This window comes from Ascaphus truei, chromosome 4 (genome assembly GCF_040206685.1).
Source record: "Ascaphus truei isolate aAscTru1 chromosome 4, aAscTru1.hap1, whole genome shotgun sequence".
NCBI lineage: Eukaryota > Metazoa > Chordata > Amphibia > Anura > Ascaphidae > Ascaphus > Ascaphus truei.
The window spans coordinates 36,112,522-36,135,738 of NC_134486.1; the positions used below are offsets into that span (position 1 = coordinate 36,112,522).

The 23,217-nt window shown below is 46.2% G+C and overlaps 2 protein-coding genes across 3 annotated transcripts in view; one reads left to right on the forward strand and one right to left on the reverse strand.

The window, feature by feature from the left end:
• IARS2 (isoleucyl-tRNA synthetase 2, mitochondrial) overlaps nt 1–12,890 on the reverse strand; it is a 62,506-nt gene extending 49,616 nt beyond the window's left edge. The window contains exons 1-8 of one of the 2 annotated variants that reach the window (XM_075595579.1): nt 12,644–12,890; nt 11,448–11,570; nt 6,716–6,875; nt 5,643–5,791; nt 4,690–4,739; nt 2,019–2,128; nt 1,802–1,892; nt 1,012–1,127 (exon numbers count right to left, since the gene is read on the reverse strand). In XM_075595579.1, the coding sequence (XP_075451694.1) occupies nt 1,012–1,127; nt 1,802–1,892; nt 2,019–2,128; nt 4,690–4,739; nt 5,643–5,791; nt 6,716–6,875; nt 11,448–11,570; nt 12,644–12,841 (997 nt within the window). In that variant the 5' untranslated portion in view covers nt 12,842–12,890. The remainder of the gene's footprint in view (nt 1–1,011; nt 1,128–1,801; nt 1,893–2,018; nt 2,129–4,689; nt 4,740–5,642; nt 5,792–6,715; nt 6,876–11,447; nt 11,571–12,643) is intronic. The other variant, XM_075595578.1, reaches the window with a different exon arrangement.
• A 2,670-nt stretch (nt 12,891–15,560) lies between these two features.
• Nucleotides 15,561–23,217, forward strand: part of BPNT1 (3'(2'), 5'-bisphosphate nucleotidase 1) — a 29,336-nt gene continuing 21,679 nt past the window's right edge. The window contains exon 1 of the mRNA XM_075595580.1: nt 15,561–15,710. The gene's annotated coding sequence lies outside the window, so the exon portion shown is untranslated. The remainder of the gene's footprint in view (nt 15,711–23,217) is intronic.

The window sequence follows — 23,217 nt, forward strand, 5'->3', positions numbered from 1 at the left end:
CCCTCGTCTTATCTACGAACTCCCCCTTGTAGAGTCCGAGATGTACAAGCTGTCGGCCTTCATAAAAGATGAGGTAGTTTAGCACATGAGTTTTCTTTTTCCTTAATCTGCTAAAATATATTGCAACATGTATAACCAAGTAACTGCAAGAAAAACCAGATAAAGAAAAGTAAGATGCCCAATGAAGTCATAAGAGCTGACATTGTGATAGTAAATATGCCCGCCCCTTCTTCTGGTATTAGATAGCTTACTAGAGCCTATAGTTCAGTGCATTTAAGTTAGATCAGATGCATGTCTTCATTTTTATGTGAATGTACTCTTGCAAGCAGCTGCTGCAATAACGTTTTTCAACAGATTGTTTTTGCCTAAAAAGAATAAGTGTCAAACTGAGTTTTTTTCCCACGACACCACCAAATAGTTGCCATTTTAAGACGACATTTTCATGATAAATTTCAGTTCCAGGGACCCACTGCTCCCCAAGATACTTACATCCGAAAGGGCTGCCTGTAGCAACCCTGGTTGGGCGAGCAATACCGCTCTTTAAAAGGTCCCATGGATCATTGAGAAGGTGCAACTTCATCCCTTGGTACTTCCTACTGACCTGCGTGATGCGGGACCTTAACAGGATTGAGATACCGACATCACCTTCAGATGCAAGTATCTCAGGGAGCAGAGTGTCCCCGAAGCCGAAATTGGAGGGGTTCAGCACCGGACACCCCCTGTTTCCCACCATAGGGAACATTTTTAAATTGTATTTATTTCTAGAAAAAAAAAACTTTACGGAAAATGTATTATATGACCAGAGGCGCGCCGAACGAAGTTACGTGTCAGCTTTGCCAAACTGTTCTGACGCATAAGAGTATAGCTTTTCTTTTTGAAATTCAAGAAGACCACAGATCACTGCGTCAATGTCCCAACGACACGAAGGTTTCAACAGATAACGTACGGTTCCCATATAAATATCTTCAAATACAAACATATGAAACTTCCTAATTTCCTAGAAGTCCTTACCTTTAAATGATGAAATGACCTCAAGCTCGGTTCCCAGGGAAATCGCAGTGGAATCAATCCGATCGGCTGCCAAAATGTAATGCTCTCCCGTTTTCACACACTTCACTAAGGAATATCTGAAAAGGAATAACCAAGGTGAATGATACTGATTTTAAAAAAAAATGTTTTTTTTTTTTTTTTTTTTTAATGGTGGATGAAAGTGTTTTGTGCAGCATTTGTCGATGTCACACCAACAGTTGTTAGTCAGCCCTATGTTTTTCTCCCATAGTATACACAATCCTGTTCCAACCAAACTAATATATTTGTTCAAAGTACTTCAGGTAATGGGTCAGCTTGACAACATGTATGGCGCATAGGAGCAGGGTTTTGTCTGTGTATGCTGTATACAGGACATTGAGATAGATAGGATAGTACCGCTTCCTTTTATAATGTATGTTACAGGTCTCTCTATTCTCAGAAAGCACCACACATAAAACTCGGGTGATTAGGTTGGTGGCTGTTAAGACTGAGCCACCGCTGGTGCTGAGCGCGTTGGCGCTCAAAGCATGCGAGCCGGGTGTCCTGTGCTTGCTCGCGCGCCCACAGGAGGGAGGGGGAGGGGGGGTTCGGCATTGCCGAATAGTTGAGCGAGCGGGAAAGTTAAAAAAATGTATTTACCTAAGCGCGTGTGCACACGCATACCCGCGCATCGCGTGAGTGGGGACACATTTGCATATATGTGCACTGCCCGCTCAGCTCTAGCGGGGACGCAGCCTAATACATCTATTAAATGAGAGGCAATAAGACATACTCTGTATCTGGCATGTAACAGACGGCCTGATTCGCGGGAATGGTCCAGGGCTGAGTTGTCCAAACCAGGACGCTGACTGCTGAGGAGCCGTCTGCAGAGTCAGAGAAGATCACACAATGACCGGATTATTACTGGGACCCATTTGCAAACCACCTCCATAAAAGTCACTTTGCTCATCTCCTCTCTGTAATTCAGCATCACTCATACAGATAATAACCTATTATGGAGGCCAGCTTGGGTGGAGACGTCTTCACAGGAAATTTTGCAAAGACAGAGCGGCTGACATGTTGTTGATTGTACTCCAACTCTGCTTCGGCCAGGGCCGTTCTGCATACAGGAGATTGACAAGGTCAGGACATCATCTTATCTAATACACAGTCCCATCTGCTTCTTTCTATAGCAATACTCAGCGTTTCATACACCTCCTTGCTTACTGTATATTTCTTACCCAATGGAGGCCTCAAGCACGGGACTCCTGAAGGAGAGGCTGAAGCGACATAGCTGAGCCTGCCTGATTTGAAGGAATGCTGTGTCTGAGGCACCCCTACAAACCATCAGACCCCAATCCTACTACACTCGGGGTCTGCATTTAAAACATACGTGTGTGAAATGAAACAATCCCTGGTAGCTGACCAAAACCCAGCATTTTGTAATTTAGGAAATTAAGCCCATATACATTTTTCCTCAGGGCCTTCGAATAGGGGAGTGTTTGTCAGAGTGCTTCCTCTACCCTTGCCCGTGCAAACTCTTGTTGAACACAGTGATACCACACAAAAGGTTAATGAAATCCCTCCCAAGTGTCAGCTTCAAAAGGTTTAAAAAAAAAACAACAAAAAACATATAGGTGTCGCATATGGTCATAAAAAAAGTTATCCATCACCCAGATGTAGGGCCATAATTACTAAGCAGTATTTTGCCATAAGGCATCTCACAACCCATTCAATCACAGAAGGTATCTTATTGTTATTGCAGAAGACTGCTTAGTAAATATGGGCCTTATATAGGACTAGCCCCCCCACACCTCCCTCCGATGAAAGTGAACTAAGGACAGTGACGCCTGTAACAGATTAAATATAGGCGGCTGAGATTTTTTTTCATTTAAGAATTTTTTTTCCCACCATATACATTTGTAAATCATATTCTCATTGCCGTGGTACACCGATGCGTTTGATTTTTTTACAAAGTCAATGTGATGTATTTTAGCGATGAAAGTGTCAGTCCTCAAAACTAGAGGCGTACTGCGGTCTGTGTTTATACATCGTTTGTAAAGGCGTTATAAAGCCGCCGTCAGTAAAACAGACAAACATACAGGAAGCAGGTGACATGCTTGAATAATTACAGGGATAAAACGATGAAACAAAGCGCACAAGCAAAAACGGAGCAGGAAGGACCCAGAATCAAAAATAGAATAAAAGGGCACTTTATTGTGACAAAAGACCCATCCAACGCGTTTCGAACGTTGCAGCGTCGTTCGAAATTCGTTGGATGGGTCTTTGTCACATTAAAGTGCCCTTTTATTCTATTTTTGATTCTGGGTCCTTCCTGCTCCGTTTTTGCTTGCGCCCTTTGTTTCATCGTTTTATCCCTGCTCACTACACCATTGGAAGCTGCACAGCCTGCCTACCACTCCTAGGATTTGTGAGTATTTGCTTATTATTCAGGGGAACCTACCAAGGAGACTGATTGTGGGTGGGCTTGTACCATCTACCACCTGCCTTCAGGAGGATAGTACCCATACAAGTGGTCATTATGTACTACCATTAATACTATTACTCATTCCTATTACCTTGGATAAAGTGGTTTTAGCTTACAATATTCTTGATCTCCTGGCATTGGAGCGCTTTAGCCTATTTTTTTCTATCTTGAATAATTACATAAAGTTACGCACAAATAAGTGCTAACGCACACAAAAGGTAATGATGGCCCTGCTCATGAGAGCTTACACTCTACAGGGGATAAGGGGCAATGTTGAAACAAAAACGGAAAGTGGTTGCCCATTGCGGGAAGGAGTATGTTTCAAGTGGGAGTACGGTCCTGCCGCACAGCTGGTCCCAATTGGGTGGGAGGGGGGAGTTGGCTGTTAGGGGTCTGACAGATAGGCTTCCTTGAAAAGGTGAGGTTTCAGGGAGTATTTAAATGTCTGGAAGCTGAGGGAGAGTCTGATAGTGCGTGGGAGGGATTTCCAGAGGGAGGGGGCAACACGGGAGAAGTCTTGCGGGCGGGAGTGAGAGGAGGTAATAAGGCAGGAGGAGAGGCGGGTGTTGTGGGCAGAACGGAGGGGCTCTGTTTATGGATGTATTTGGGGGATGAGGGTTGAGGTGGAAGTGGGGACAGCGTAGTTTAGAGCTTCGTAAGTCAGAGCTAGGGACAAAATATCCCACAGCGAGGTACAAGGGGTACGGAGATTTGCCAATTACATAAACAGAGTTACATACAAATAAGGACAAACATATACAAAAGGGCATGAAGGCCCTGCTCGTCAGAACTTACAGTCTACACAGTGTTGAAACCAAAAGGTAACGTGGCTGCTAAGTTTCATATTGCGTGATGAAATCTTTCTAAGGAAGCCAATTATACCAAAAAAATAAAAATAAAGTTTCCCTGTGACATCGGACCGTTCCTTACATGTCACCGTCATTAATATTCTTTGGTCCTGGTACAGGCTGCCCCAAAAGCAGAAAAATAACATGTCCAGCCCCCCATACCTCCACACTACTGAAAAAGAAAAACTGATCTCTCAGTTACATTTCAATACATCTAACAGCTATACCGTGTATATGATTATCAGTTAATCAATTTGAAACTTACATTTGATAAATGATGTTGCCTACATGTACGAGACCATTCTGTGCACAAGTTAAAAGTAATATATATATATTGTTCCTAACCTTGTCGATGGAGACCAAAATACAGGTTTGTAGTCCCGGTATATGTAGCCCTAGAGAGAATAAAACAGGATATATTATGTTTCAGCCTGCCTATAGAAGTAAGAAGGAATAACCGTAAAGACCCTGGTAATGGAAATGCAAAGCAGATTTATGTAAAGGGGAGTATGCTGCAGGCTGACATTTAAAAAAAGTCTCAAACGGGTAACTATTTATTTCCAATCGAGCTTTAAGGTGATGTCCCTGCAGCAGTTCCGCTAAACTAGTTTCCAAGGGAGACAGATAAGAAATAAACTAAAATTGGTAGCAGTTAATGTATTTTAACGTCATTTGTCATATTTAAGACTTATAAATGGCACCATTATACTTAAGTCAAAGGACAACAGCATCCACACTGTACACACATTAACCATTACCGTGACCTTATGAGTTCCCAGGTACGTCATAGTCACCTGCTCGTTTTCACTTCCATTTCAGTCTGCCAGCCTGACCGAAACGGGGCCTGGTCACGTCATGTGATCTCTCCTGGAGCAACCACATGACCCGGAAGTGCCAGACCCCCGGCCCTCTAAAGGTTACCACTAGTATTATAGCGCTTCATGATCTCCTTTTTAAAATGGCGTTTGTGTGAAAAAACTGCCCCTCCCTGCTTGGGCCAGTGCAATAAAGTTAGGCTCATACAGTATGGTGTCCGAGCATGGAACCATAGAGAGCGATAGTTGGCTCCTCCATGGGGGTACAGAGGGGTCTTCTGGAACCATAGAGAGCGATAGTTGACTCCTCCATGGGAGTACAGAGGGGTCTTCTGGAACAATAGAGCGCGATAGTTGGCTCCACAGAGGGGTCTTCTGCAGCGCTCATGTTCAAGAGCTCAGGAATACCGCAAACCTCAGATAGTGAAAAGCAGGCGGCTGACAGCTTACACGTTGTTCTAATCGTACACATTGATGTAATACCTTGTCATACATTTTGTAGAAAATGTCTAACTGCTTTGCCTCGTACTTCCGATCGAACGTGTAATAACAGTTATTCCAGTCTGCCATTATCCCCCAGCGGATGAATGAGGATTTCTGCTTCTCGATGGCTTTTTCTGCAAACTGTCTGGCTGAAAAGATGAACACGAGGTTATTTCGGCCACAATACACCATATTACACACCGCAGTGACAACTACAGTAGGCTCGTACATTACACGTTGCGTCACATGCCAGGACAGATTTAAAAAAAAAAAAAAAAAGAGAGAATGCAAGAAACCAGTGCTAACAAAAATTGTAATTTCTTTAAGAAAAAATGACTTGATAAGTGTTATTCAAAATTAAATATGGTGGACATGCATGTTTTCCATTTATTCACCCGACAAACAAAACTGCAAATAAAATCGAATTCACATGGGTTTTTAAAATGTAAACAAACATCCTCAAATAATAAATATGTTTCAATGTAAACCGGATGTCCCTCATATCTACAAGCATCACCTCAATATTTCACAGGCAGCTACAGCAGTATGTTACTGTATATTGTACGTGCGGTCGTGTTTTACACCCGCACTGGTAAGATCTTGTACAGCTATTAGATTTGTCTCGCACAAGGATATGTGAGTCAGCAAGATAACATGTCTGCTATTTTCACCCTGTTTTATCTTTGAATGGTACATACACCTGGCTACAGAATCAGTGTTTTGAGAAAATCGCGACAAGATCATGTATTCTCCTTAACTGCACTATAGAGCGCTATAAAAAGGCTTGGGTTGTACAATCACAGACACAAAGCACATACTGTATACTGTATGAAGGCCATCACTATAGCACTGTAGACAAAGTCATTCAGCAAAGCAGAACTCCTATTCTGCAAGAAAGAGGCGTGAGAGCCCTGTGCCGATTCTCTCCAAACAACAATAACCTTTCTGGACCGGCTAGAAACGGGAGATATATTTTCCTTCATTTATTTATTTGTTTTTTCAGTTCTGCCCGCCCCCCCCCCCCCTCTCTTGCTTTTCATATTTGGTGGAACAAGGTAATGATGGCTCCTTACCTTTGTGCCGGATCTCCATTGGCGACAGGCTGTCAGCCTCCTCTCCAAGGTCCGCCAGGGCTCTTAACTCGATTGGTAAACCATGACAATCCCAACCCGGCACATAGTTCACCTTGTAGCCCCTCATCATGTGAAAACGATTAGTAATATCCTTCAGAATCTAGAAGACACAAACCAACAGGAAACAGGTGAAAGATCTTTCAAGTATCAGCAATAATCACAGGTACACGCACAAAAATATCTACAGGTCTGAGTTTCTCAAAAATATAAAGCTACATGTGAAGGGGATTACAGATGACGTAATGTTATAGCCTCACCAACATACTGGGTCTCTGATTTAAAAAGGTACCATACCACCTGCTCCCTCTCCCTTCTTTATTATTTTACTACACGGAAGAATAGACCTTGTTTAAAATAAAAACATGGAAATCAGACTGAATACAAATCAGGGTTCTTCATAGACGTATGGAGGACAGGGCCACCGACAGGGGGAACAGCCGGGCCTGGGAGTAAAGGGAAGTGCCCCCTGCCGGCAAACGTTGCAGAGGGGGTCAGCTGGAGGGTGACCTTGGAGGTGCCTGTCTGAGGCAGAATGCTGCAGGTAGGTGCAAGGGAGGCTCCCTTGACAGGCACCTCCGTGGTCACTCTCCAGCAAGCAGCTCTACAGGTCCCCTCAATCCTCTAGGGCTGCAGGTAGGCCCTTCCCTCTCTCCATCCCTCCCCCACTTAACCCACGCAGGCCCATATCTCATTCTTTCACCACCCTAAGTGGATAAATAACATACCATATGGACAGTTTAGGCGAATACACAGAAACTGTTCTGATGACACAGTGTTTAGGAGTCAAACAGGAACATTAAGAAACAGATTTATAGAAAGGAATTATGACTCGGCCCTAATAGAAAAAGCTGTGGATAGGACTAATCTATTGAAAAGGAACATTTACTGGTGTCCAAGGTCCAAGTAGATACTAACAAATATAGTGTACCCTTTGTGACTCAATATAACAGAGACGCCAATCAGAACAAAAATATCAGAGAAACACTGGCACCTGGTACAAAAGGATCCAGTTCGGAGAGGCCATCGACCAGACCGACCGAAAGTTATTTTTTTTAAAAGCAGCAAGTTCAAAAGCGAAACGCGCACCAAGTGTTTTTAGAAAAAAAGAGACAGAGAAACTCCAACAGTGGTTACCTAAGCCAATTGGCTTTTTTACTGTTATAAATGTAAGGCCAGCACACATGCTTCAAAGGAAAACATAAATTTTTCCTTCCATGCCACAGGAGAGGGTTTTAAGATTAGGCATTTTATTAATTGCAGAACGACATTTGTTGTATATCTATTGGAATGCCCATGTGGACTCCAGTATGTGGGACGTATCTGAAGACCATTGAGGGTCCGCATACTGGAGCACATGGGCAATATAGATATAAATAGTGGGGCATTTATTAGAAAACGGTGTATTCATGAGCTATATACTCCGTTTTTTGATGATCAAACACTATCCATGCTATTATTGTTACAATTGTTTGCATGGACACATTGACATTTGATCTTTTACAGATCATTGCCATCCAAGATACAAGTTACAGTACAGTTCTATGCTCACGGCAACATTTAATGTGCAGATATATGTTTAAAACAACTGATACTGAATAAAGCTCCAACTGTGTTTGAGAGCTGTATAAAGGTGTAAAACATTGCATGCAGTTTGTACTGTAAAGATTCTGTATATGGAGCAGAGTGCGAGTTAGTAAATCCTCCCCCTCTCCTTGCAGTTACCAGCTTGTGTCTTTAGGAATTATTTACTGAATATTTACATACGAGTGGAATACCCGTATGGGTTTACAATTAGTAATGATATCAACTGAGAGTTAAGTAGTTATACATGCATTGTTATATAGATTTGATATATGTATTTGTTTTAAAATATTTTAATTACTTTTTTGAATTTAAAATATACATTCTTGTGGAGTTTTGGGTATATGCGGATACGGAGATGGACAGACATTTTTTACTGGGATGTCTCTATATTGGTCATTAATTACTTTAAAGCTGGGACTTTAGATAGGGCTTAGATACAAGTGTCCTTATTACGTGTGTGTGTGTGTGTGTAACAATTTTTTCTCTTCCAGCTTTCCTTAATGCTGAAACTGTAATGTCTTTGTTTAGCTGGGCCCCTCCTCTTATCTACTAACTCCCCCTTGTAGAGTCCGAGATGTACCAGCTGTCGGCCTTCATAAAAGATGAGGTAGTTCAGCATATGAGTTTTCTTTTTCCTTAATCTGCTAAAATATATTGCAACATGTATAACCATTGAGTGTTTATGGCAAACATTAAGAGAGTTTTTTGTTGCTAATAAATACTATGATCAGGCAATGATTGCTCCGTAATTATGAGAGGAGCTTGGATGATAAAAGAACTTCAATGTCGCCAGGACTGAATAAACAATCAACAAGGAGCTATTTAAAACTCTGGGGAGCCGGCACACAGAACGATCGAGCCTGAGGAAGCAGAAGGATCTGAAAAACGCGTTGCTCTGTTCTGTGTGCAATTTTGAGCCTCGACGGCCACCGTACCTCTTCAGGCCTCGTTCAGGGTGCCAGAGGCAGGAGTTGGAGGGCGGGCGTTCGCGAGGGCGGGCGGCAGTCTGCTGGGCGATGTGTGTACATCCTCCCCAGCAGACTTTTTCAGAAGTTTAGGAGGCGGGAAGGGGGCGGGTCTACAGACGTGAGGTTAGGTATTGGTGTTGCAGTCTTGAAATCATTCTCAAGAATGATTTCATTGGCTGCCGAGGTCCCAGTGACGCTGCTGCAGCTTCAAAAAACAAATTTTTTGTTTATTGAAACTATAGCCAGCGTCAACTCCCTACTTCGGAGACAGGGCAGCTGCTACCCTGACAACCACAGTTCACTTTAAATACATTGTGTCCCACGGCAGCTCGCACGTAAGCACGCCCTCCCTCCCTGAACGAGGCCTCAGAAGAGCTGCGTTCCAGCAGCTAATACCAGGCGCGTTAGCAAGGCGGTATCGTAGCGAAGCCGGGGACTGCTGTCGCCGTCAGACTAAGTTTTATATGCAGGTTTTTTTTAATACATTTTGTGAAATAAATATTTGCTTTTAAATCACTGTCTCCTCGTTGTGCTTGATCTGTGGGATCGCACGAGCCAGGAGAGGACCTACGTCATACAAAGACAAAGTCATCTACATAAAATCAGAAAGAAAGCTGGGGAAGGAATACTCTTAAGAAACAAGTTTCAACCTTTGTACTTACAGTACACATGGCCGTGTGAGTATTATTATTAGTATAAATATATCACTATCACTGCTGCATTATTAATATCTGTGATATCCTGTTTATTCATCAAAAGTATATTCTTATATATCTTCTGTTGTATGATCTGACCTGTGCCCCCCCCTACTCTTTCTGTCTATACATTTCTAAGGATCCAGGATAGATCCTATTGGGTTGAGCTGCAAGAATCTGACTCTCCATAAGTGGCTCCCTTATTGGGGTGCACTTAGGGGACTTCTGTACAATATTATTGGTTATTATTCTAATCTCATTCAAGTGTATCTATTTGAATTAGTGCCCTAGTTCGTTTGACCGAATTATAATGCAACAAGCATTTTTGTTTCTATAGCAGCCATTTACAAAGTCACATACCCTTCTTCTTCTGAAACAGGGTCTGGCACAACCCTTTTTGAGCCATGCCCTCTCTCTAGCAGTGCACCAATTGTATCTAGTGCCTGCCTAGGTCACATGATCTACCCCACAGAACTTTGCATCTTGGGTCCTCTTCTGCTGCACTGACAGTCATTTAGTGAACCCCCAAACCAAATCTTCGTTGATTGATCACAAGAGAACGGATCGATCAGCAACTTAGGTAACCACTTGTCAGTGTGTAGATTGTTTTAATGCACATATTGAATGGAAACATTATTATTATTATTTTTTTAAACGGCAGATTGAACTGCTGCTTTATTAGACTTATCTGTACAAGACTTAATTAACTGTTAACCTGTTGTATGATCTAATTGCTGTGAAGAGCCATGTACTATTGTAAACGTGCAGATACATACATATACATGTAGCAGGCGTTATTACCCGTCTCCTTCACCATTATTTTCCATAGCACTACTGTTAAATAACATAAGGCACTGCGTTGCCAGATACAAGAACATCTGTTACATCAGTAGTATGTCATCAAGCTTCTTAAAAGTATGAGATTGGTAGAGAAGAAGCGCTCAAATGCTAGATATAATAACCAATAATAGCCAATGCCAACATCCGAGGATAATCCAAAGACAGTAATGATGAGTTGTAGTAATATAGCTAGCAATAATGGGTTAACGAACCTCCTGAAGACAGGTATTGGGTAGGAATGACCCCCCTACGATCGATCTCATTGGAAGTTCCCCTGTAGCAATTCAGTACTCACAATTCCTCTGTGTGGCTGGCTGGATGTGCAGCTTCCAGTGGTATAGGATGCAGATGGTGGAGAGAATCGCACGATCCAACGGGAGCAAGGAGAGGACCCGGAATCAAAAATATCAACTTTATTGTGTCATAAGACCTAAAATCCAACGCGTTTCGAAATGCTTGTACGTTCGAAACGCGTTGGATTTTAGGTCTTATGACACAATAAAGTTGATATTTTTGATTCCGGGTCCTCTCCGTGCTCCCGTCGGATCGTGCGCTCCTCTCCACCATCTAAAAGTGTGAGATTACCTTATTTAAGGCATGACCGACATGAGGATCGCCATTGGCGTAGGGAGGTCCATCGTGAAGACTGAAGTCTTTCTTTGTTGTTCTCTCTTTTTGCCAGGAATACAGCTGTAAGAAGCCGCTTTCCTGTAATGACAACACATTAACTATTCAACCGATTCCCAGATGTGCCCTGGTGAAACATTTCATATTCTGTCGTTAGTTAAATGAGCTCAGGACTTGCACCACCCTCTGTCCAGTTTAACTGAGGTTTAGCACCTGCCTCTGCCCGTTGTAGGGGGTTACCACTATCCTCTGTTGTCTGTTTAAGGTGCATTTCTTCCCAAGCTAGGTAAGCGTTGCCCAATCACCGCTGGATTAGATGACCTCTGGGTTGGCACTGGCCTCTATTAGCTGGTTGGGGAGACCATGGGGTTGGTACAGCCTTCTATGCCACAGGTTTAGTGCACACAGTGTTGGCAGTGCTTTCTGGCACACCGTAATTGCCACACCTCTGCTTCATGGTAGGAGAGGTCCGTATTGACATTGGCCTCTGGCTTAGTGAGGCCGTCACATGCCCCTGTCCTAGTTAGGTCAGGCTGGTGCTGCTCTTTTCTCCCCACGGCAGCTGATGCTGCTTCCCCTGTGTTGGGTGTACTCACTATCGCTCGGGTGTACCGCCTCTCCGCTCTTCCTCGGGTGTAACTGTACCCCCTCTTTCCCCCCCCCTCGGGTGTAGCTGTACCCCCTCTCCCCCCCCCCCCGGGTGTAACTGTACCCCCCCCCCCGGGTGTAACTGTACCCACTCTCCACCCCCGGGTGTAACTGTACACCCTCTCTCCCCCCCCCCCAGGTGTAACTGTACCCCCTCTCCCCCCCCAGGTGTAACTGTACCCCCTCTCCCCCCCGGGTGTAACTGTACCCCCTCTCCCCCCCCCCTCGAGTGTAGATGTACCCCCTCTTTCCCCCCCCCGCCTCGGTTGTAGCTGTACCCCCTCTCTCCCCCCCGGGTGTAACTGTACCCCCTCTCTCCCCCCCCCCCTCGGGTGTAGCTGTACCCCCGGTGCTCCCCCCACCTCTTGCACTCGCAGCTCGCACCGCGTGTGTTACTGTACCCCCTCTCTCCCCCCCCCCCAGGTGTAACTGTACCCCCTCCCCCCCGGGTGTAACTGTACCCCCCCGCCCCCCGGGTGTAACTGTACCCCCGGTGCTCCCCCCACCTCTTGCACTCGCAGCTCGCACCGCGGTGTCTCCTCTGCGCTCCTCCGGATCGGAAAGTCCGTGTCCGGGAGCAGCACCGTGTCCCGGTATTTCTGCCCGGGGCTCGCATTGCTGCTGCTCAGGCCTGAGGCGGCTCTCACCCGCCAGGGGCAGCGGGGGAGAGGCTGCGGCGCGCGGCAGCGCAGCAGGGACAGCATGATCCGAGGCAAGGACCCTCTGACACCCAGCGCTACGGCACGCGGGGAGGACACAGCGACGGGAGCCGAGGAGGGACGGAAGGGATAGCAACGCGTTCTGAGCAGTGACAGCTGCTCACAAGTGCAAAGTTCTTCAGGGATTATCAGTGGGGTTATGTATCAGACAATGTCTGCTGCAAAACTAAGACAAAAACTGCGATATTTATTTTTTTAAGTTATGGTGGGTGAAAAGGGCAACAAAAATCCTCCACCGTTAGCATATAGCCAATAAAAAATATCACTTGTGAGCACATTCACATGTCTTAGGCCTCATCCAGGCTCCCTGCTGGCGTGCTGAGGCTCAGGGAAAGCTTTCCCTGGCCTTGCGGTTGCTTACCGCACGCGCTGTCAGGGGGCGGGCACGTCACTGGCCGGGGTCGGGCCAGTGACGTCACGGAGCTGGTTCGCCCTCATTGGGCGAACCGCTCACGTGACCGGCCTGTCGCGGGGGAATTTTAAATTCCCCTAAGACCTACGCTTCCGCGTGCTTGCGGATGCGTAGGTGAGCCCCTACTAAAGCCGCTCTAATTGCGGCTGTAGGGGCTCAGTGCTGAGCGGGAGCGCGCGTTAGCGCGTTTCCGCCAGCAAGCAGGGAACATGGCCGAGGCCTTAGGCTGCGGTCCCAGTAAGGCCTCGGTCCCGCTGCGCTCGGTGGCGCGGGCGGCCACACGCGAGTTACCCACCAGCAGGGGAATCCTGCGGAGCCGGTCCCGGTCCCCCCTGGCTGCACAGCTGACTACACGCTGTGACGCGTCAGCCGCTATGGGATACAAGAGAATGGTGATCCCTAGCGTTGACGCGTCACGTGGTGCGGCTGTGAGCCAATGGGGAGGGGAGGCTTCGGGAGGAGGAGAGGCTTCGGGGAGCGGGGAGGAGTGTGGAGTGAAAGCAGCGTGAGTGCCTGTGTGTGTGTATGTGTGTGTCTGAGTGCCTATCTGTGTTTGTGTATGTGTGTGCCTGTCTGTGTGTGTGTCTGAGTGCGTGCGTGCCTGTCTGTGTGTGTGTGTGTGTGTGTCTGAGTGCGTGAGTGCCTGCCTCTGTCTGTGTGTGTGTCTGTGTGTGTGTGTTTGCGTGTGTGTATGAGTGCAGCCCGAGCCCGTGGAGGGAGGGAGGGGGGGGGAGAGTAGCGGGTCCCTCCGCTCAAACCTCCCACTCCCGCCCACCTCCCGCTCCGGCTCCCTACAGACCGCATATCGCGGTCTGTGTCTGTCAGCGCCCCGCCTGTCTGCAGTGCGGGCGCGCTGACTCTGAGAGCGGGGCCTTAGCCTCATTGCCTCCGTGTGCGCTGTGCGTGTAAGCATTGCCCCTCAATGTCCTGGGCCCAGTACTCACCTGCGCCCTACTGCAAGGTTTTTTACAACTCAATGAAATTGAGTTTAGACCTTGCGACGGAGGCGTGACCACGCCCCTGCCGGCGGGTCACCCAATGAGGGCGAACCAGCCGCATGACGTTGATGGCCACGCCCCCGCAAATCCCCGACCACGCCCCCTCCCGTCGCAAGCTCCCTCTCTCCTAAAAAGATTGCGGTTAGCGCTGTGAACGTGCCGCCCCCCTCCCCCCCCTGCTGGGCGCGCGTGTCACAGTGATGACTGGGACCGCAGCCTTAGACAGGTCTGCAACCCTGCCTTTCAACCATTATCACCTGGCATACAGTGCTCCCACTGCAGCAAGGGATTCTGGGAAATGACATGCAAATGAGCACACAATGTGTCAGGAATATATATATGTCCCGTTGTCATGGCAACGCGAAGCAATTTGACATCGCGGAGCCATGTTGACAGGACCATGCTGGAGGAGATTTTGGGAGATGGCACCGCAGGAGTCGGTAAGAGAGATAAATTTATAAATAAAAAATAAAATAAATTAAAAAAAATGAAATTTAATTGAAAAAAGTGTCCTTCAACAGAAGGTGGCAACCCTGCTTATAGACCTTAGTGGAGCTAATACAATTTAGGTTGCGTACAGCAATGTATGATCAAACACAGCAAAACCGGAAAAATGACAGTACCTGGGTGATCCCAAAGAAATGCTGCAGACAATAGCTGACATTTTATTAGTACTTCTTCAGACAGCCAACATTTCTGCCATCCAGGGACCTTCCCTGCGGTAAACCACAGGGATTAAGGTGTGGAGGCACTAGTGGGTGCTAATTACCACAGTTTTATTAGTATCGCTCAAGAGAAGCACTATATTTTTTTTTATTTAGAAATGTCAAATTCTACTTTTATTTTTTTTAATGAAATAAAAGTTGTATTTCAGATCGCTTCCCCCCTTCCTATCTTTACAGCCTAATCATTGCCTGCATCTCTAATGCCCAGGCCTGGGAGATGTGGTAATGTCACTGCACGTGGACCCAGATTGAACCGCTGTGTCAGCTGGCCTTGGGCAAATCACTTGATTTCCCTGTGCCTCCGCCACCCAAATTAGATCATAATAATCTTCAGGGCGAGGGGCTCATTGTGCCGGCAAAATTCTATATACAGCGCTGCTTACACTGTCAGTGCTATATTTAAAAGAAAAGTTAATTATGTTGATCACAGCAGCATTACTTTTGTGTGGCCACTGAATGTAACCCAATGACACTGCCATTGGTTCACTTTGCTCTGTAGTGGCATTTTTAGCCTTCTTGTCTTGTGCCGCGTTTGCAATCCTGATCTCTTTAGGACCGAGGGGTGACGTTGCTGAACGAGGAAAAGGAGGGACATGCAGTGAGTGAACAGAAATGTTCCTTGCCTCATTTAACCTACTGGGAGCGACATCTCACTGCAAGATCCGGTGCCCAGGGGCGGTCACACGTTCTAACCCAGGCAACATCTGTACGTGACAAAGGTGAGCGGGATCATGGTCATTGGAACAAACTACATGCAAACATGCGCCTAGGTTTCTTTTTTTATCCACATTTTTATGTAACTATTTATTTATAAAATGTTTTACCAGGAACTAATACATTGAGAGTTACTTCTCGTTTTCACGTATATCCTGGGCATAGGGTTAAGATGACAAATAACACACGGTTACAAATACAGTTACATAAGTGAACAGGGTATACATACTAGGATTGGTCATCTAATAAAGGGGGGTATTGCTTATTGTGGGGTACAGGAATTTACAGGCGACTCTCCACTTTCGATGAAGGCGCCGTAACACCTGCAGTACATTATCCTTTTACAGCTCCTTTTACTGATAAAATACTTGCATTTCCGGGGTTTATTTGTATAAATCCCCTGTGATCGGCTGATCGTTTGTGAGTTGCAGATTTTCCAGCTGCTGTAACTAGTTGAAGGTTCCGAGCTTCGACCAACGGGGGGGTCAGACACTTGAGCTCATGCACCGGTAGAAATAGGTACACCTGGTTTTAATGGGTACTGTATAGGACATAAAAATAAATAGGTACAGTTAGAGTATGTTACAGTTAGAGTATAATTACTCTAGTTCTGCAATTGCTAAAGTCCTTGTTGATCTCTTCTCTGTCAGAGAACAGGAACTATGTTGCAGTACTTTACAGGGCTCTTTGGCATTTAAGAGGTTAAATACACTTTTCTATATATTGCTTTGAAAAGGTTGTGTCGTATACCAAGGATGGTCGCTTGCTTACGGTCAGGTATTGACAGCTCTCATTCTGTATAGAGAGACAGTATAATTGGGCAATATATAGCCAGAACTTGGTGAGTTTGCCCTGGCTATCCGATTTATATTTATATTCTGTATAACTACAGTACTGTGTATCACAATGATCATAGAAACATTAATAGTCAGCATAAGATTAAGGTTTTTGCTCCATTCCCCTTCTAAAATATTTTATCTTATTTTTGGTAGGGTATGAAACATCTGACTTCAGTACGTCACTGTGCCCGTAATGTGTGTGTGTGTGTGTGTATGTGTTGTGTATGTAGCCAGGTCCCCTTTGGCTCCTCTTCCCCTTGCCTTCACCCGTGAGAAGGCAGTTGCGGGGGCGAGCGCTTCTTTTGCTGGCGTCGGAGGCACAGCGCCGCCATCTTTGTTATGTCCGCGGAGGCTCGCGCAGGCGCGACACGGCGGCCATTTTAGTGTGGGAGAACTGGCACAAGAGGTGCTCCGTAGTGCAGGGACCCCTAGAAGTCGTGCATGCGCAGTAAGGGCGATGCGGCGGCCATTACAGGTTTGCACAGGCTCCATGGAGAGCAGCGGCGGCCATTGCACAGCGTGCAAGCGGCCCCAATGTTAAAGAGGGCCATAACGGACTACAATTCCCAGCAGCCTCTGGGGACTGCCATTTCACCCACATCAAGTGCAGCCAGCCAGCAAATAGAGTTTGCAGCTTCAACCGGTTGGAGAAGGATACAATGTTGCAGAGACCACACTAGTCAGTTGGATCCAGGAAGCGATTGGGGAAGGTAGTGTACAGAGAGCAGTGCTCTGCTGTACTAGGCCAGAGAAACCCCAGGCCCCAGGTAGGCCCCACTAGGTTAGTGGGTAAGTTCATAGGGAAGGCCCCTTAGGTAGGGACCCTGCCCTTAGCTGAGCGTGAGTCTAGTCAGTGACACAGCTGCAGTGCTGTGTGCTCTGACAAGAAGAGGCAGTGTGGCTTTGCAGTGCAGCCACATCAGTTAGTTTGGCAGTTTCAGGAAAGGCCCCTTTCTGTGCAAGGGAGGGTTGCTTTCTACAGTACAGTGTTACGTGATATCACCGGTGCCAGTTGCACGCGGTGATCGCGGCCTGCGTCTGGGCTCAGACAGGCTCTACTACAAGAGACATTCTGTGGGTGAGACGCTCCACGAGGGAGACACCCCGCGCAGAGGCTGATTCCTGGTCCTGCGTCAGACCCTTTTTGAAGAGCGTTACACCCGGGCACGGATGTGTGCCCGGGCAGGTATCTATAAGTGCACCAATTATACCCACGTGAGCAGCGCTGCCACACATCTGGGTGGGGGTCCAGGACACTGGGACGCTGGTGCCGAGCACCTGATTATTGTGGGCACTGTATGGTTGTGTTACTATTGGGTGGAGAGGCCAAGGGCCTTAACCAAGGGGATATTGGTGCCCCTGCACCCAATGTATGTTTGTTATGCATAGAGCTGTTGATACTCTATATGATGATATTGTGTGTTATGTTACTGATCCCTATAGTAAACCCTTTTAGCCATAACCTTTGGTGTGGGCTGGTTACTTTATGGATGTTGCTATGTGAGGGCCATTGTACACTCCTAGAATCTCACATAGGTGGAAGCGCTGATTGAAGAAACGTTCCAGAGAAGCACCCCAGGTTCCCAGCAAGCGGAGGCTCAGGCCTCTTGTGAACCTGCAGGTATACGCACCACAACTGGTAACATATAGGTTCCCCCTCACATGCACTCTATCTGCGATTGGGGTAGGGGGAATACCCGTTACGTGTGTGTGTGTGCAGCCACTGAGTAATATTACATTTCTAGAAAGGCAGCAAAGACATTTTCAAATTTCGCCCTCAGCTCATGGAAAGGTTTTACAGCGCTGTGAGTCAGGGTTTTTCCTCGGGTGGGGCAAAGGTAATGTGAGACACTGAGTATAACCCAGGGGTAAGCAACTCCAGACCTCAAAGGCCACCAACAGGCCAGGTTTTCTGGATATCCCTGCTTCAGCACAGGTGGTGCACTCTTTGACTGAGTCACAGAGCTGTGCTGAAGCAGGGAAATCCTGAAAACCTAACCTGTTGGTGGCCCTTTAGGACGAGTTGCCCACCCCTTGTGTAACCTGAGGTCCTCTTCACACTCGGGTCGGTGGCAGTATAGCTGAGAGCAACACAACCCCTGCAACATTTTGCTTGTAGAAATAGGTACCACTGCAATATCCTTTAGCAGCTAAATTGGTCAATTCACACAGTGGAGTTCTCTTTTTTGCGTAAGTAAAAGAATGGCCATGTCAGGTGCCTCTTTATCTGTTCAACAATGAAAAGCAACAGAAATACTAATTAGAGCCTACATAATTTATATTCCACTTTAATTTTATTTTTTGCTGGGGAGTAGATTGGTGATTATACTATACACCTGGAGATACTTTTTCACGAGATTATGTGTGCCACTTTGATGAGTCGGCCCTTGTGTGTGCTATCTTGCTACTTGTATTTCTTTGTCCTGCCCGCATCATCTTTAAGTTCTCTCTTTGGTCCCTACTTAATATTTATAGACGTGTGATACCACACAGTTGGCAATGCCTGAAAATCCACTCCAGTGAATGGAAGGACGAGAATTGTTAACTATGCGTTAGCCTGTTTCTCACTAAATGTAACATGTTTGTTTGCATTTACCCTGTACAGTAGTACGGCTGTTGCCTAAGGCCACGGCCCCAGTGCCTTCTACCATGCGCTGTGCGTATAATCAGCGCCCCCCAAGGGGGCTGGGCCCAGTAAGCATCTTTGCGCGGAAGGTGCAGCCGCGCTGTACTGCAAGTTTTTGCAAATACAAAAAAATTGTATTTGCAACTTGTGATGGAGGCGACAACCCGGCACCCCCCCCCCCCCCCGGCGGTTCAGCCAATGAGGGCGAACCAGCCGCGTGAGGTCATGGCCACGCCCCTAAAAAACAACTCCCGTCGCAATCTCTGCCTCTCTCCATAGATCGCGGTAAATCACTATGCACGAGCCACGCCGCCGGGCGCGCATGCTATACTGGGACCGCGGCCTAAGGCTGAGACTATACTGTGTGCGATGGCGCTTGCGCACACTCCAAGTACAAATTGCAGGATCCCTTAGAAGCCGCCCCTAGTGTGTGTGTGCGCGCACAACGGACGCAGTGGCGCGACCGCGTTTTTGAAGACAAAAAAACTGTCTTTTCGAGCGACGGTCGCATCAAATGAGCGGTTCAGCCAATCACAGCGAACCAGTCACAGCCACGCCTCCGCCACGCCCCACCAGTATGGGCCAAGATCGCTTGAGCGGGCGCGTGCCACGCCATGGGCGCTCACGCGATCAAGCACGCTATAATCTCAGCCTAAGAATGGTTTGAAGGATCCGCATAGCACTGTGCAACAATATAGTTATATATACAGTACTTCTTTTTTTTTTCCAAAAATTTTTATTAGGCAGTAGTAATTGTTAACAAATTGGCAAAAAACCGATCATATGTGGCCTAATACAGTTTTCAACATTTTTAGGAGAAAAAGAGATAGAGACTCCGCGTCCCCCTGTTCCTCCAGGGTCGATCGGGATGGCACGGAGTTGAAACAGAAAGAGGGTAGAAGGGAAGGAGAAGAGTGGGGGGGGGGGGGGAAGGTGGGTGTGTCACCCCCTTGTCCTGGTTTGTTCAAGCAGTTGTCGTCTCCTGTTAGGACCTCTAAGTCTATCTTCAGACGGTGTTTCTATTGGCCTGGGTCATACGTGTATACCACGGATCCCAGGTTTTGTTGAAAGCGGTGGTGGACCTTCTCACGAATGCAGACAGTCTCTCCATGTCTTTGACTTCATTAATCCTGTTTATAACCGTCTGTCTGGAGGGGGGGGATACTTTCTTCCAGACGGCCGCCACCGCACATCTCGCCGCCGTTAGAATCAAGGAGACTAATTTGCCTGTTGGTCGGTCCAGTTTCTCTAAGGGCCTAGCCAATAGGTAGGTCAGCGGTTCAATCGGGATTGTGAGGTCTGTGACCTCTTTTATAAGATTATGTATTATTTCCCAATATTTTTGGATTTCTGGACATGACCACCAGATGTGGGCCATGTCCCCCCGATGACCGCAGCCTCTCCAGCATAGGTCGGAGGCCAGTGGGTAGATTTGGCTAATTTTGGCTGGGGTAAGATACCAGCGGAACAGGATTTTATAAATGTTCTCTTTTATTGTGGTGCATATGGAAGTTCCTGAGGCTGTTTCCCAAATACTTTCCCAATCCTCTCGGTCTATAACAATGCCCAATTCTGCTGCCCAATGCTGCATATAGTCATGTGTTGGAGCTTCTGAGGCTCTCTCCAGCTCTGCACATATTTGTGTTATGAGACCTTTCTGATGATCAGGCTCCCTGCAGAGCCTTTCAAAGCCAGTGAGAGGGGGAAATTCCAACGTTGGGGATAATGTTTGAATAAAGTGCCGAATTTGTAGATATTTGAAGACGTTTAGGTCTCTTAGGTCATATTTGGTTTGTAGATTTTGAAAACTCAGGAACTTCCCTAAGCTCAGGAAGTCGACAATTGCTCTGATGTTTTTGGTTTCAAATTGGTCAAGTTGTCTGGGCTCACAGCCAGGTGGAAATTTTGGGTTTTTGTGGATTGGTGTAAGTTGGGAGTGTGGTGATGTGAGCTTAAATTTATGTCTGCATTTCGTCCAAGTTTCCCAAGTGTGTCTCATCGGGCCTAATTGGAATTTGCTACTTGGCAAGTCCTCCTTACTCATGGACCAAAGGCAAGCTGGTAGTGAAGGCGTCCCGGCATAATATGTTTCTATACCTAGCCAACAGTTTTGTTTTGGGTTAGTGTTCCAGACCACTGCCTGTCGTAGTTGTGCGGCCAGGTAGTATTTTGACACGTCTGGAACTCCCATTCCTCCTCTCCCCCTTGGGGCCAGCAGAACCGTTTTGGCGACTCTAGGTTTTTTGCCTTGCCAAATAAAATGGAAGATTGATTTTTGAATATTCTTTAATTCTGAGCCAGGGATGTGGACCGGGAGTGTCTGGAAATAGTATAGTAACCTAGGGAGTATGTTCATTTTAACCGAGACCATCCTCCCGATCCATGATATTTGGTATTCTCCCCACTTGTCTAGGTCTTGTTTAATTTTTTTGAATAGGGCCGGGTAATTATGTTGGTATAGAGTTTGGTAGGTCCTCGATATCTTAACTCCCAAGTATTTGATACAGGAGGAGCTCCAACGGTAATTAAAGTTTAATTGGAGGAGTTTCACCTCTGGCTCTGGCAGGCTTAGATTCAGGGCCTCCGATTTGTCTTGGTTTATCTTATAACCTGAAATTTGTCCAAAATCGTGGAGTTCTTTGTGAAGGTTGGGTAGGGAAATTTGGGGTTTGGAGAGGGTTAATATGACATCATCAGCAAATAAGGATATCTTGTGCTGCCTTTGTCCAATTTCTATGCCTTGGATGTCACTATTGAGTCGTATTGCTGATGCCAATGGTTCTATGGTTAATGCAAAGAGGAGAGGAGACAAGGGGCACCCCTGTCGAGTACCATTTGTGATCTCGAACCTCTGGTTATTGCCGCCTGGTAATTTTATCGTTGCTGATGGGTTATGGTATAATCTACGGACCCCCTCTAAGTATGCGTCTTTGAATCCGAATTTACGCATAGTTTGGTCCAGGAATTGCCAGTTTATTCTATCGAACGCCTTCTCTGCATCTAGGCTTAACAAGAGTGCTTTGGTCCCTGAGAGATGGACATGCTCAATTATATTGATTATCTTCCGAGTGTTATCAGAGGCTTGTCTGCCCATGACGAATCCAACTTGGTCTATGTTTATTAGTCTCGGTAAGATGGGATTTAATCTGTTCGCTAAAATTTTACTGTATAGTTTGAGATCACTATTGAGTAGGGAGATTGGACGATAGCTTCCACACTGCATCGGGTCTCTGCCTTCCTTATGAATGATGGCCAGATTAGCTAGAGACATTGATGCGGGAATCTGGTTCCCCTCCATGAAATGGTTAAATGTTGCTAGGAGGTGCTTGGATAGTGTGGGTAGGAATCTTTTATAGTAGACATTGGTGAAACCGTCAGGGCCGGGAGACTTGGTAGTCTTTAGTGATTTGACCGCTATTTCCAGTTCCTCTTTTGTTATCTCAGCATTGAGGACTGTGTTTTCCTCCTCCGTTAAGGTGGGGAGTTGGCATTTATTCAAATATTGTGTTATTTTGTCTATAGTTATTGGCGTGGAGCGGTCATTCTTAGATCTAAGATTATATAACTCCGTGTAGTATTTAGTAAATTCCTCTGCAATTTTATTATCACTATATTGTATCTCACCAGACTTGCTTTTGATAGCCGTTATTTGGGATCGCTTTTGCACCCCTCTTAGTTTACTTGCTAAGAGTCTATCTGCCTTGTTCCCCTTGTCATAATATAATTGGTTTGTCCATTTGAGGGCTTTTTCCACATCCTCCAGCTGAATCTGCCTAAGTTTTGATCTAGCTGTTGTCAGCATTTTATATAATTTCTTAGTAGGGTCGGCCTTATGGGCTTGTTCTAGCGTTTTAATACTATCGGTTAGTTCCTTGATTTGTGTTAGGCGGGCTTTTTTCCTATGGGAGGCGATGGAGATGATTTTCCCTCTGATGTTTGCCTTATGGGCTTCCCATAGGATTGCTGGAGAGGAGACTGTACCTGTGTTGAAAAAGAAATAGTGCTTAAGTGAGGTTCTTATTTCCCTTTCTATCTCTGGGTGGTTCA